General features: G+C 54.9%; 1 protein-coding gene across 1 annotated transcript in view; it reads left to right on the forward strand.

The window, feature by feature from the left end:
- The first annotated feature begins 1,133 nt into the window (after positions 1–1,133).
- The window catches only part of nherf1b (NHERF family PDZ scaffold protein 1b), a 24,061-nt gene continuing 10,871 nt past the window's right edge, over positions 1,134–14,323 (forward strand). Inside the window, exon 1 of the mRNA XM_056609489.1 lies at positions 1,134–1,958. Coding sequence (XP_056465464.1) covers positions 1,434–1,958 — 525 coding nt within the window. The 5' untranslated portion in view covers positions 1,134–1,433. The remainder of the gene's footprint in view (positions 1,959–14,323) is intronic.

Here is a 14,323-nt window from a genome sequence, read left to right on the forward strand (position 1 = left end):
CTTAACTGATCATGTCGATTTGAACCATGTAGTAAGGTGCATTTTACAGCCGGTGTGTCCTGGTCTGGACGGGATTCTCGTGTGGAGATCTCGGGCCACACTCAGTGATCCGAGCGGTCTGCTGCACCACCACCCCCCCGGCCACTAGGGGGCGGCAGCTGCGCCGCTGGTGTAGCCGTTATAATTCAAACAGCATGTTTTAGGCGTCAATTGCGCGGTATAAATTATATTTCTGGTTATTTAACAGATGGTAAATTTAATCAATGCCTTTGATAAAAATCGATGGAATATTGCTTCTAGTAGAAAAAACATTAGTTTGTGGATCGTGGAACTTGGGTCGCTAAGGAGTTTACTTTAAATAAACCTGTCAGATATAAATGTTGTATTTTAATGAGTTATAGAATGATGTGAGCGTTATATATAAATGTTAGATTCGCAAATGTGGGAGGTGTGCATATGCTGAATACAGGCCCGAAGAAAACACATCTGGAAGGGCCTTTTTAACTCATGAACCGCAAACTACTAAAAAATAAAGGCTTTTGTTGAATTACGTTACAGTTTACTAAGCACTGCGAAACCCATTCACTATTCACCTACTTAGTGATGATGATTATTAGAAATGTTACAACGGTTTGTAGACCTATAGTCTCTCTCTCTCTCTCTCTCTCTCTCTCTCTCTCTCTCTCTCTCTCTCTCTCTCTCTCTCTCTCTCTCTCTCTCTCTCTCTCTCTCTCTCTCTCTCTCTCTCTCTCTCTCTCTCTCTCTCTCTCTCTGTCGCAGTACTTTTAAAAACAATTCTCTGTTGAATCCTAACTGGATTGAATCCTAACTGGATTCAACAACATCAACTTAAAATTCAACGCTAATTCCTAATAATTATCGCGTATTTGTAACTCGCACGCGTCGTTGCCACGCGCACGCATCGACGCCATGCGAACGCATCAATGCCACGCGCACGCTTCGATGCCACGCGCACCCACTAGTTGCTGAGGCGGCTCCACGGCACGAGCCACCAGGGGGCGTCAGCGCGCGTTCCTTCCTCTTCCTGAGTGGCCTCCCCGTCGCTCGCCCCAATACTGTGATTGGCTCGCCGGCTGCGGCATCAGACGTCAGCGTCCCGGACCGGGGTTCCTTCAAACTGGATGGTCTGTGAGTCGGGGACCGACGCGCACAGAGTCTGAAAGTTGAACAAGAAGGAGTCTCTGAAGTGGACCTCCTGCGTGACCTCAGACCCCGCGACACCCCGCCCCCTCCGTCAGGAGGAGTTGCCCTCGAGACTTGAGCCGCTGAGCCGCTGAGCAGAGCATCCAAAGGAGGTCAACACAGCGAGGGCTTCGAACACACAAGGGTCAGAACGTGCACGGGAGAGGAGTCCTCCGTTACTACAACAACAACAACAACAACAACAACAACAACAACAACAACAACAAAAGATGCCGAGCAAGAGCGAGTACCTGCGGCCGCGGCACTGCGAGCTCGCGAAGGGGGAGAACGGCTACGGGTTCCACCTCCACGGGGAGAAGGGCCGCGCGGGCCAGTTCATCCGGCTCGTGGAGCCCGACAGCCCGTCCGAGACCTCGGGGCTGCGCGCGGGAGACCGGCTCGTGTTCGTGAACGGTGACAACGTGGAGCACGAGAGCCACCAACAGGTGGTCTCGCGGATACGGGCCACGGCGGGAGCGCTGGAGCTGGTGGTGGTGGACGTGGAGACCGACCAGCTGCTGAAGAAACACGGGCTGGAGTGTCTGGGGGAGTACGTAGAGGACGGGTTGCCGCTGCCGCTCGACGAGTCGGACCGCGAGGAGGAGGAGGAGGAGGAGGATGAAGAGGTGACCGAGGAGCACCAGAACGGGAACCCGCTCGCGGACTCGCCGTTACCGGAGACTAACGGGGACTCTGAAGTCGACCTCCACGTCCACGTCGAGAAGAAGCTGAGCACCAGCAACTCTGAGATCATGGTAGGTCCACTTCTAGAAATTATGATTTAACGTGTATTAATGTCTGATAACGCATTAACAATAATAAAGTAGGCTACTAGTCCTATATAACATGGGTGGTTGTATCCCAGTGGAACCCTCTAGTTACTGGGTTTCACCCACTGAGGCCGTGCCCCCGACCGAACCCACCTTTGAATCGACTGAATGGTTCTAATAACGTCAGAGAAGGAGTTAGAAGGGTTTTAAAGTCCCTCATTCGCGAGCAGCTGTTGACGCAGAGTGGAACACATAGTGGAAAAAAAAAATCATCTAGGCGAGCCGTAATATGACTTAACCAGTGCCTTCATCACTTAAACCAGTGCCGGGCGTGTTCATGTGTCTGTAGCGATGGTCGGTCTCGGGTGCGACTCCTGGCCGCCGTGTTGCTCGTGGGCGAAGGAAGGAGTGGGAGGGTCTCTGGACGGTTGAACAGTAGTGGGTTGGGGGTTCAAGGCTACAGCTGGCTGAGGCTGTTCTTTCCATCATCTCTCTCTCTCTCTCTCTCTCTCTCTCTCTCTCTCTCTCTCTCTCTCTCTCTCTCTCTCTCTCTCTCTGCCCACTCTCTGCCCACTCTCTCTCTGCCCACTCTCTCCTGGCTATTGGTGTGGGGGTGGGTGTGTCCTTCTGCTGACAAACGCAAAACACATAATATCAAGCTCACACTCGCTCTCTCTTTCACACACACACACACACACAATACAAAACACACAGAGTGAAAAACGCACACACACAGTTACAAACGCACGCAGTTATAAACACAAACACAAATAATTACAAATAGCACTCCCTGCTGTGACTGATGGAGATACTGCAGTAGCTTTAAACAACCCGCACATTTCGGGAGTCAATGCTGGTCGATAGTGATTCAAATAATCAATAAAGTCCCAGCTCATAACTGATGTATTCTAGAAAAACCAAGTTATGGCCGTTCCTTGCTTTGATTACAAAAATCTTACCGCTGACACTCTCTTAGCCCCTCCCACTCACTCTAAACCCCTCCCACTCACCCTAAGCCCCTCCCATCAAACGGAAGAGTGGGAGGGGCTTAGGGAGAGTGGGAGGGGTATTGTTGCTCCGACTCTGACTCCAGCTCCGATCCAAGAACCTTCTCCGACATCCTGTCGACATTCCTGTCGGCCTTCTGACCCCTGTCATCCTGTTAATGACAAAACACACACACACACACACAGACAAGCACACACACACACACACACACACACACACACACACACACACACACACACACACACACACACCCCTTTATAAGACACACAGAGCCTGACGTCTCTGTGCGGTCTCCTCCCCGTCTCTGAGTCAACAACGGGGGGGGGGGGGGGGTCAGCCGTACGTTGCCATGACTGCGCTGACGTTGTGTCTCTCCGTCCACGCCGGTCCCAGTGCACGTGTGATGTCACTGTGGGCGATGTGAGACGACGATGATGATGATGGTGATGATGATGGAGTGAACATCACAGTGCCACACGTCACAGTGTGAGGAGCGGGTAACAGGGAGCAGCCCCGCGTCGGCGTGCGCTCCCTCCCAAAGGTCAAAGGTCCCGAAGGTCAAAGGTCACGGACCTTCGGCTGCAATTTTCCCGCCTTGCAGAGCGACCGGAACGGTGGAGGGGGAGGCGTGGGCCAACGACCCGTCTGCTAAGCAGCTTAACGCGGACTCAGAGCACCCCCCTGATTAGAGAGAGTCCATTACCCCCCCCCCCCCCCCATGGTGGTCTGATAGCAGACGCTCTAGTCTAATGAAGTCTGGACCCCCGTGGTGTGAAGACTTACGGTACACTAGCACTCAGACAGACATTACACCAGACATCTTTAGAAACAATCGTGGACATTTTAGTACACACACACACACACACACACACACACACACACACACACACACACACACACACACACACACACACACACACACACACACACACACACACACTAACAAACAGGCATCTGTACCGGGCCGGGTCCCTGTTGTCCGACCTGTGGGCCTCCTCTGAAGGCCCCATGGGGTCTCTTTAGGGCCCCTGGGATCTCGAGTCCTCTTCCTGGGAGCTGGAGGCCGTCTCGGGGTGAACAGCCGTGGTTAAGATGCTAATTACAGACGAGCTGCTCTGGTGTCTGAACGGGCGGCGGTGGTGTGATGAGATCACAGTGTGGCTGTGGGCGTTTGTGAGATCATGTGGATAACTCGGATTTAGATTTTAGTTTATACCATGTTGGGACTCACGGTATCAATACCAACACTCTACTCCTCTACTCGCTCTCCACCCCTCTCCTCCTCCCCCTCCTCTCTCCTCTCTTACTCCCACTCTCATCCACTCTCCTCTCCTCTTATCTCCTCTCCTCCTCTCCTCTCCTCCCCCGTCTCCTCCTCCTCCTCCTCCTCCTCATTCTCCTCTCCTCTCCTCTCCTCCCCCGTCTCCTCCCTCTCCCTCCTCCTCCTCCCTCTCCCCCGTCTCCTCCCTCTCCCTCCTCCTCTCTCCTCCTCTCCTCTCCTCCTCCTCCTCCTCCTCCCTCTCCTCTCCTCTCCCCCTCCTCCTCCTCCCTCTCCCCCCTCTCCTCCTCCTCCTCCTCCCTCTCCCCCCTCTCCTCCTCCTCCTCCTCCCTCTCCTCTCCTCTCCTCTCCCCCTCCTCCTCCTCCCTCTCCCCCCTCTCCTCCTCCTCCTCCCTCTCCTCTCCTCTCCCCCTCCTCCCCCCTCTCCTCCTCCTCCTCTCCTCTCCTCTCCTCCCTCTCCTCTCCTCTCCTCCTCTCCTCCTCTCCTCCTCACCCTCTCCCGGATACTCAGCCTCTAATCTGTCGGTGCGTAGAGAGGCTGCTTATTAAAGACCTCAGATCCGCTGTCGCTCCCTCTCCTATCGGGAGAGGAGCTCGTTTTAGCAACAACACGGTTTCCTAGGAACAGGCTCCTCTGGCTGGGCGTCTGGGAGGATGTTGTTCTGCCCTGCGTGGTGCTCCCAACCCCAGTGTGCGTGAGCGTACACACGCTCTGGATAATTATTTACAAGATATATAAGATCCCACTTTTCAATTGACTAGTCCAGTCGTATTTCCGGCTGCCTGTGTAGGCTTCAACTCGTTCGGTGAATTCTACTGCAGGACTTTAGGTCAAGCAAGCTGCAAAGATTACTGTGAGTGAAGGATTCTAACACCTGGTGAAGCCTTGGTTATTTACCAGGTTTAGATCACATGGGTGGATACACGGACACTGAGGTTAGTGTAGTAATGGGCCAGGAGGGCTCTACACCATCCAGGTGGGCTCAGACTGAGGCAGGCGTGTTCCACTCAGTGGATTGGACTCACTGATTGCCGTGGATGCTTCGGACATTTTTAACGAATCACACCTGAAATAACTGCTCTTTAATGTAACCAACAGCGCCTCTAATTAAACTAACTTTGCATCGTTTTCTTTACCCGAGTCTTCGTAGTGGGACTGGGGCCCGGCCCACCATGAATCACAGCCTGCTCACAGCCGGCTCACAGGGGCCACTCACAGGGGCCGCTCACAGGGGCCACTCACAGGGGCCCGCTCACAGGGGCCACTCACAGGGGCCACTCACAGGGGCCAGCTCACAGGGGCCAGCTCACAGGGGCCACTCACAGGGGCCCGCTCGCAGGGGCCAGCTCACAGGGGCCCGCTCGCAGGGGCCAGCTCACAGGGGCCCGCTCACAGCCGGCTCACAGGGGCCGCTCACAGCCGGCTCACAGGGGCCGCTCACAGCCAGCTCACAGGGGCCACTCACAGGGGCCCGCTCACAGCCCGCTCACAGGGGCCAGCTCACAGGGGCCCGCTCACAGCCTCTGCAGGCTTATGTTGGGTTTCCTGTCATTGTTGTTGGTCGACTTCCAGCCGAAGTATCAGGCAACCCCACCCTGCTCCCCTAAACACCAGCTCCCCCACACACACACACACACACACACACACACACACACACACACACACACACACACACACACACACACACACACACACACACACACACACACACAACCCCTTCCTCTGTCGGGCAGAGGCATGATGTTCTGCTTTGCTTCGATCACATTTATGCTTTCCAACACGGCCACACTTTGAGGTTTTCCTTTGTCCCCTCCTTACGAAACCCAGAGTCTCATGTCAGCGTTGGGTGAGTGCATTGTTGAGCCACGATGGTCCTGAAGATGAGTCCCATATCCTGGGGCCGGCAGACCATCCGTTGGCCTGGAGCTCTCCAGTCTGCTTTGAGACGGAGGGTTTAGTCCTCAAACAGCATCAACCCATTAAGTGTTTGAAGGCCGCCCTCGCCCTCTCCCCTATTGACGCTCCGATCGACGCGTACTAAACAAACACCGCCAACAAAGAGCCGCCCGCCGTCCCTCCGGCAGACTTCACAGGCGATGGGCGATGTCTATCTGTCCGTCTGGCCGTGGCGACCATTGTCTGAGTAATGGACAGCGTGTCACGGCGGCTCCGAGTGTTCCAGAGGAAGAGGGCGGGGCTCCGGCCCTGCCAGCGCGGGACGCATTGTTTAGGCAGGAGGGCACGGCAGCATGGGGGAGGTTGGGTCTGTCTGTCTCTGTCTCTGTGTCTCTCTCCCACTCTCTCTGTCTCTGTCTCTCTGTCTCTCTCACTCTCTCTGTCTCTGTCTCTCTCTCTCTCTGTCTCTGTCTCTGTCTCTGTCTCTGTCTCTGTCTCTGTCTCTGTCTCTCTCCCTCTCTCCCTCTCTCTCTCACTCTCTGTCTCTGTCTCCCTCTCTCTCTCTCTCTCTCTCTCTCTCTCTCTCTCTCTCTCTCTCTCTCTCTCCTCTCTCTCTCTCTCTCTCTCTCTCTCTCTCTCTCTCTCTGTCTCTCTCTCTCCCTCTCTCTCTGTCTCTGTCTCTGTCTCTCTCCCTCTCTCTCTGTCTCTGTCTCTGTTTCTCTGTCTCTCTGTCTCTCTGTCTCTCTCACTCTCTCGCTCTGTTTTGCTATCTCTTTCGTTCTCTCTCTAGATGTTTATCTCTCTAGTATCTATATCTGTATGTATATCTATTGTTTGTGCTTGTGTGTGTGTGTGTTGACTGCAGTGTGCGTGCGCTGTGTGTGTGTGGAGGGATGCGGGCCCTGGGGCGTGGCCCTTCCTCCCTGGTCTTTGTTGAGCTCCGGGTCGCAGGCAGGACGGCGTGACGAGGCTGGAGGCTCTGTGTGCATCTGTGACCCCTCTCTCTCTCTCTCTCTCTCCCCCTCTCTCTCTCCCCCTCTCTGTCTCTCCCCCTCTCTGTCTCTCTGTCTCTATCTCTCTCTCTCTCTCCCCCTCTCTGTCTCTCTCTCTCTCTCTCTCTCACCCTCTCACTCTCTCTGTCTCTCTCTCTCTCTCTCTCTCTCTCTCTCTCTCTCTCTCTCCCCCTCTCTCTCTCTCTGTCTCTCTGTCTCTCTCTCTCTCTCTCTCTCTCTCTCTCAGTGGGGGCTGGGTCGAGGTCAATGAGTCAAGGCTACAACAGGAGACCCCCCCCCCCCCCCCCTCCCTATCTAGAGCAGGAGTCATGGAGGGGGGGGGGTTGCATTCCATTTTGTAAACCCATTCTCTAGAAGGTACCCCACCCTGCCTCACAATGAGGCCCCGAGGCCGCGCCCTGCTGGGGGGGGCGGGGGGGGGGGGGCGCCCTGCTGGGGGGGGCGGGGGGGGGGGCGCCCTGCTGGGGGGGGCGCCCTGCTGGGGGGAGGGGGGGCTGGAGCGGGAAGTGACTCCCCCTTCCGTCTCCCGTCTCCATCTTGACACCGTTTGGTGACCTTTCAGACGTCCACCTGACGGTCTCAAGATGGAGACCAGGAGACGGAGACGTCCGGGGTGACGGAGACGTCCGGGGTGACGGAGACGTCCGGGGTGACGGAGACGTCCGGGGTGACGGAGACGTCCGGGGTGACGGAGACGTCCGGGGTGACGGAGACGTCCGGGGTGACGGAGACGTCCGGGGTGACGGAGACGTCCGGGGTGACGGAGACGTCCGGGGTGACGGAGACGTCCGGGGTGACGGAGACGTCCGGGGTGACGGAGACGTCCGGGGTGACGGAGACGTCCGGGGTGACGGAGACGTCCGGGGTGACGGAGACGTCCGGGGTGACGGAGACGTCCGGGGTGACGGAGACGTCCGGGGTGACGGAGACGTCCGGGGTGATGGAGACGTCTGGGGTGACGGAGACGTCTGGGGTGATGGAGACCAGGAGACGGAGACGTCTGGGGTGACGGAGACGTCCGGGGTGACGGAGACGTCTGGGGTGACGGAGACGTCTGGGGTGACGGAGACGTCTGGGGTGACGGAGACGTCTGGGGTGATGGAGACCAGGAGACGGAGACGTCTGGGGTGATGGAGACGTCTGGGGTGACGGAGACGTCCGGGGTGACCCTTGCTCCACCCTAAAGCTCTCCAGATGAGGACGAGGTGATGGCTCCAGGGCGCCTGGCGCCTGGCGTCCTGGCGTCCACCTGTGAGGGTCTCGCCTGCTCCCTGCCAACCCGAGAGCGCTTTGTGTCTCGTTCGCAAACTTTCAGGCTGGATAGAAGCTCTTCTGTGACTGAGTCGGACTTGCACCAGGTGTGTGTGTGTGTGTGTGTGTGTGTGTGTGTGTGTGTGTGTGTGTGTGTGTACTCTGGATCTCATCAGGGGTTGGCTGAGGCACGGAGACAGGAAGCGGGGTTGAGCAGATAGCCGTTGACTCCTGGGTCCCAGACCGCCCCCTCCACCCCCGTCCAGACCGGGGGGTCTGACCTCCCCCAGTCCTGATACAGAGCCCAGCTGGAGTGGCTGGATGCTACCTAACGCAGTGCCTCAGTCTCTCAGGCGGATCAGCGTCTTCAGGTCTGTGCTTCAGGGAGACGCATTCAGATCCAGACCCTGATACCATGTGTCTCAACCAAACCCATTCTGGATTTTCTAAATCCGGCTATTCCACCTCCCGCAAAAGACTCCCCCACACCCCTCTAACACACTCACTGCGTGTTGTACGTCCTGGCACTTAGAAGTACTACTTGTGTCGCGTCTTATCTATTAGCTATTTTAGTTGTATACCCAGCGATTGTTAGTGCTGGGCAGTTGCTTCTATGAACATCCTTACTGTACCGAGTCCCGACAGAGATAATTTTTTGGTTTTTCTTTCTTCAGTCAAATGCTTTGCTGTAAGTTGCTCTGGATAGAAGCGTCTGCTAAACGCCCTGAATGTGAAGGTAGTGTGAATGTCCCGACGTGTTGCTTGGAGATTAGAGGCTGTTGGATCCAGATGTCAGTCGTCTTAAACCCGACCGGCCCCCGACCGACCGGCCCCCGACCGACCGGCTTATCACGGCCCCCTGGTGGGCTATCAGCCTCCTCCTCCTCCACCCCCCCCCCCCCCCCCCCCCCCGGCGCCCCCCGCTGGGACGGTAACAGACAGCTGGCCATCGTCTGGCTCCTCCCACCATATCAAGGAGATCCATCAGGGAACTTTAGAAAGGTTCACTGAGTACAGTACAGTTCTCTAAGTACAGTACGGTTCTCTAAGTACAGTACAGTACTCTAAGTACAGTACAGTTCTCTAAGTACAGTACAGTTCTCTAAGCACAGTACAGTACTCTAAGTACAGTACAGTTCTCTAAGTACAGTACAGTACTCTAAGTACAGTACAGTTCTCTAAGTACAGTACAGTACTCTAAGTACAGTATGGTTTTCTAAAGTACATTACAGTTCTTTAAGTACAGTACAGTTCTCTAAGTACAGTACAGTTCTCTAAGTACAGTACAGTTCTTTAAGTACAGTACAGTACTCTAAGTACAGTATGGTTTTCTAAAGTACATTACAGTTCTTTAAGTACAGTACAGATCTCTAAGTACAGTACAGTTCTCTAAGTACAGTACGGTTCTCTAAGTACAGTACAGTACTCTAAGTACAGTACGGTTCTCTAAGTACAGTACAGTTCTCTAAGTACAGTACAGATCTCTAAGTACAGTACAGTTCTCTAAGTACAGTACGGTTCTCTAAGTACAGTACAGTACTCTAAGTACAGTACAGTTCTCTAATGCCGCTTTTCCACTGCATGGTACCAGCTCGACACGACTCGACTCGACTCGACTCAGCTCGCCTTTTTTGCGTTTCCACCGCGATCTAGTACCTCAAGTGGCTGCTTTTTCTAGTACCGCCTCGCTCTAGGTTCCAAGCGGCTGAGCCGATGCTAAAAGGTGACGTCGGCAGACGGCCGGCCACTGATTGGCCAGAGAGTCTGACGAAGTCACGAGAGCGACATGGCAACCATGCTGGTAACGATAGAACAGCCATAGTAGCGCCGCAGCCAACATATTCCACTTCTTCAACATGCCAGCTAATAATACGAACACGAATACCATCGCATCGATGTTCTCCATTGTTGTTACGTGGGTTCTGTCCATGTGTGGGTTACGTAGGTGTTGTTTGCGTCGCGTACAAAAATACGTCACGGCCCTTTCGCGCAGACGACCCCGCCCACGTCCCGGAGGTACTATTTGCGGTGGAAAAGCACCCGCGCTGCTACCGTGTCGAGTCGTGTCGAGTCGTGTCGTGTCGAGTCGAGCTACATGTGCGGTGGAAAAGCGGCATAAGTACATTACAGTTCTTTAAGTACAGTTCCTCAGACGGGCAGACGGGCAGTGTGAGTGCGTCCACTGAATCCAATCTCCTCCAAAGTATCTGTTGTCGACTTAAGTCCATCCGAACTTAAAGTGGGAGGAGGGGGGAGGAGGGGGAGGAGGGGGGAGGCAGACAGAGGGGGTTTTGTTCCTCCTCACCCAGCCTGCCCTTTACCGCTTGTTACCCCGAAATCCGAGCCCCCGTCCGGGTCCCGGGAGAGAGACGGGAGGCGCGGGTCCTCTCACGCTCAGGACGGAGGATCGTTTCTCTTGATTAAAATCTGCTTTAACACGACGCAGCCACGATGATCTGGGAGGGGGGGGGGGTTGGTCACCTCTGACTGAGTTCCTGAGAGCACCTCTGAGCATATCTCAGAGGCGGATCAAAGAGGCTCTTTGATTAAAACCCCACCAGGGGGGAGGGGTGATGGAGAGGGACCAGGTTAGAGCCTGGAGGGGTCCTGTGGTGGATCTAGGTCCAGGAGAGCTTTGTTACACTGCCCCCTGTGGTCGGTGGAGGAAGCGCAGGACAAGATGATCCTTTAGGCTGTGGACGTCCCCAGGCGTCCTGCAAGGAGCTCAGTGATTGGACGGAATGGCTGCTGAAATGAGCCAATCAGAGGGCAGAACTGCAGGGCGGACCACATCCTGCCAGTGCAGAGAGCGTCCCCATTGTGTCAGAGGAACACTCGAGGGTCGACCTTTTGTTAACGCTAACTCGACCGCTCTGCCTTTCCAAGAAAAGGCCCCTCCCTAGCTGGGAGGGGCCTATGGGAAGGGCACGTGGTCACGGTAGCCAATAGGAAGGTCACGTGGTCACGGTAGCCAATAGGAAGGTCACGTGTTCCCGGTAGCCAATAGGAAGGTCACGGTAGCCAGTCCCTGTCCCGGTCCACACATGTTTCATAAGAAGCCCTGGAGAGCCCTGACAGAGGCCTGAGAGAGGCTGGATCAGAGGCCTGGTCTGAGGCCTGGTCTGAGGCCTGGTCTGAGGCCTGGTCTGAGGCCTGGTCTGAGGCCTGGTCTGAGGCCTGGTCTGAGGCCTGGTCTGAGGCCTGGTCTGGGCCTGTCTGAGGCCTGGTCTGAGGCCTGGTCTGAGGCCTGGTCTGAGGCCTGGTCTGAGGCCTGGTCATGAGGCCTGGGCTGAGGCCTGGTCTGAGGCCTGGTGCTGAGGCCTGGTCTGAGGCCTGGTCTGAGGCCTGGTCTGAGGCCGGTCTGAGGCCTGGTCTGAGGCCTGGTCTGAGGCCTGGTCTGAGGCCTGGTCTGAGGCCTGGTCTGAGGCCTGGTCTGAGGCCTGGTCTGAGGCTTGGTCTGAGGCCTGGTCTGAGGCCTGGTCTGAGGCCTGGTCTGAGGCCTGGTCTGAGGCCTGGTCTGAGGCCTGGTCTGAGGCCTGGTCTGAGGCCTGGTCTGAGGCCTGGTCTGAGGCTTGGTCTGAGGCCGTAGCCCAGGCACGCACCGATCACCTCCTGATTAAAATGCAGGCCCGGATTTTTGTGATTAATAGAATCAGCTGATGAAGATGTGAATCTGAGAGGAAGAGATCCAGAACATGATGAGTGGCAGTGGGCCGGCTGTCAGTGGAGAACACGCCCTCACTCTGCTCATCTGACCAGCCAGAGCCACTGGTACCACAGGCGGGTAAAGTCCTCTCACACTGGACCCTAGCTGCCGTCGAAGACAGCGACCCCTGAATTGTTGAAGACAAATGACCAGTTGTGTTCAGCAGTGTGGTTGTGATGGTAATGATTTTGATGAAAGAGACGCGAGTGTGAAAGCGCTGCAGTGCGACAGATTAACGCAGCTTCTAGTGCGTTTACACGTCATTGTGTGTGTGGTTTCCTGTTTGCCTAGTAGTGATTTGGCAGGCAGGAAGCGGAGGGGTTACCGAGGGAAGATGTGACCACAGTTCCTGAGTTGCACTTCCCTCCTTGCTGGAAATAGCCACCGTCACTCTCTTGTAGGGCCGGGCTCGCTATGAAGGTTCAGCCCGTTCCTGGACCCAGAGTCTATTCTGCGAGCCCAGGGAACGTTTCACACACAATCGGTGACAATAGAATAGAAATCTAAAAACAGCTCTCTGACGGAGCGCGATTAGAGGCCATGGGTGTGTTCCATACCAGGAGCATTTCACGGTGAACGTGCGTGAATGATTCACTTGTCCGTCACGCTAGCTTTGATGTCCCCTGAGATAAAAGTCGTTTCTATTGAAGGTGAGTGAAGGAACACCCACAGGAACCAGCAGAACGTTCTTCAGAAAAGAGCAGAAAAGGAACGTGCTGTTAGAGGCGAGATGAGGGGGCCGGGGACAGGACACCTTTGAGTTCTCAGTCCGAGAAAGAGAACCCTAAAACAATGGCTTCCTCTGCGGAGAGAGCGTTCACTTCCCCGTCCAACGGCACACTCGTGTTCTCTGGAGCGGAGAGCCGTCCCCAGAACCCTGGGAACCGCGGGAATCAAAACAGAATGTTAGGGAATCAACAAATATGTCTGTCTTGGTTTAGACCCTTGGGGCAGGACCCAGCATATCTGAACCAATGACCTGCCTCTCATTGGGACGCGATGGAATCCTCAGAGTCTCCCAGTACGTCGGGTTTCACCGCAGATGAAACCAGTCGTGTTGTTCAGGAGCTTGAGCTGTTTGAACGATGAGAGGATCATCCCAACGCCTCATCTGTGTCTCTGCCTCCCGTGTGTGTGTTGAGGATGTGGTTTCTGTCTCTGTGCTGAATACAACTGGTTGTGTGTCTTAGTGTTGAGTTACAGAGTTTACACTGGTGTTAAGAGTTCTGTTACCTGCTAGGGCTGACTGTGCATCATGGTCAAAGTGGTGCAGTGTTGTAGGACTGTGTGGTCCAGTGCCCATGTCCTCTGCTTATCACCAGATCATCATTCTATCATCCTGTCCGAGCTACACACGCACGCACGCACGCACACACGCACACACACACGCACACACACAATCTGTTTGTATGACTAAGTTAGTCGACAACCCCAAGGCAGAAACAAGGTGGAAAGTTGTTAGATGTGCTCAAAGTTCTGAGATGATGTTGCATGACTTTGTGAAGTGCATGTGTAATCTAATTCAGTCTCTGAATGAGCAATATAAAGTACATCATAAAGTAACATGATGATGGTATAGAGTGTTATTAAGTGTGATTCAATAGTTATGGTTGGGGGAGCATATTAGCTTAAACAACTCCACGCTGTGGCCTTGCGTCGCAAAATATGCATTATTTGCTTGGCCATGGCGTGGATAACATCCAACATGTCAAAGACACCAGGTTAAGGCCTCACCTCCTCACCACGTGGACACTGCCCCCCCTCCCCGCTCCAAAGACCAGACATGAACCAGGAGCTGGGCCCAGCAGGGAGTGACGCGCGGCGCGCCTCCTCCAGAGGAGAAGTCCTTGCTCAGCATTCCTTGGATTCCTAACCCTCCTGGACCCCCCCCCCCCCCCCCCTCGGAGACACCTCCAGTAGACATACACCTCCAGTAGGCTGCTCAGGGTGACGGAGGACTAATCTCATTCAGAGGGATGGACTTTATGCATAAGCAAGTTATGTTTGATTTAGTATTTTGATAGTTCTGTTAGAATATATGTCCCATCTCTCTCTCTCTCTCTCTGTCTCTGTCTCTGTCTCTGTCTCTCTCTCTCTCTCTCTCTGTCTCTCTCTGTCTCTGTCTCTGTCTCTGTCTCTGTCTCTCTCTCTCTCTGTCTCTGTCTCTGTCTCTGTCTCTGTCTCTCTCTGTCTCTC

The sequence above is a fragment of the Gadus chalcogrammus genome, chromosome 2, assembly GCF_026213295.1.
Source record: "Gadus chalcogrammus isolate NIFS_2021 chromosome 2, NIFS_Gcha_1.0, whole genome shotgun sequence".
NCBI classification, from domain to species: Eukaryota; Metazoa; Chordata; class Actinopteri; order Gadiformes; family Gadidae; genus Gadus; species Gadus chalcogrammus.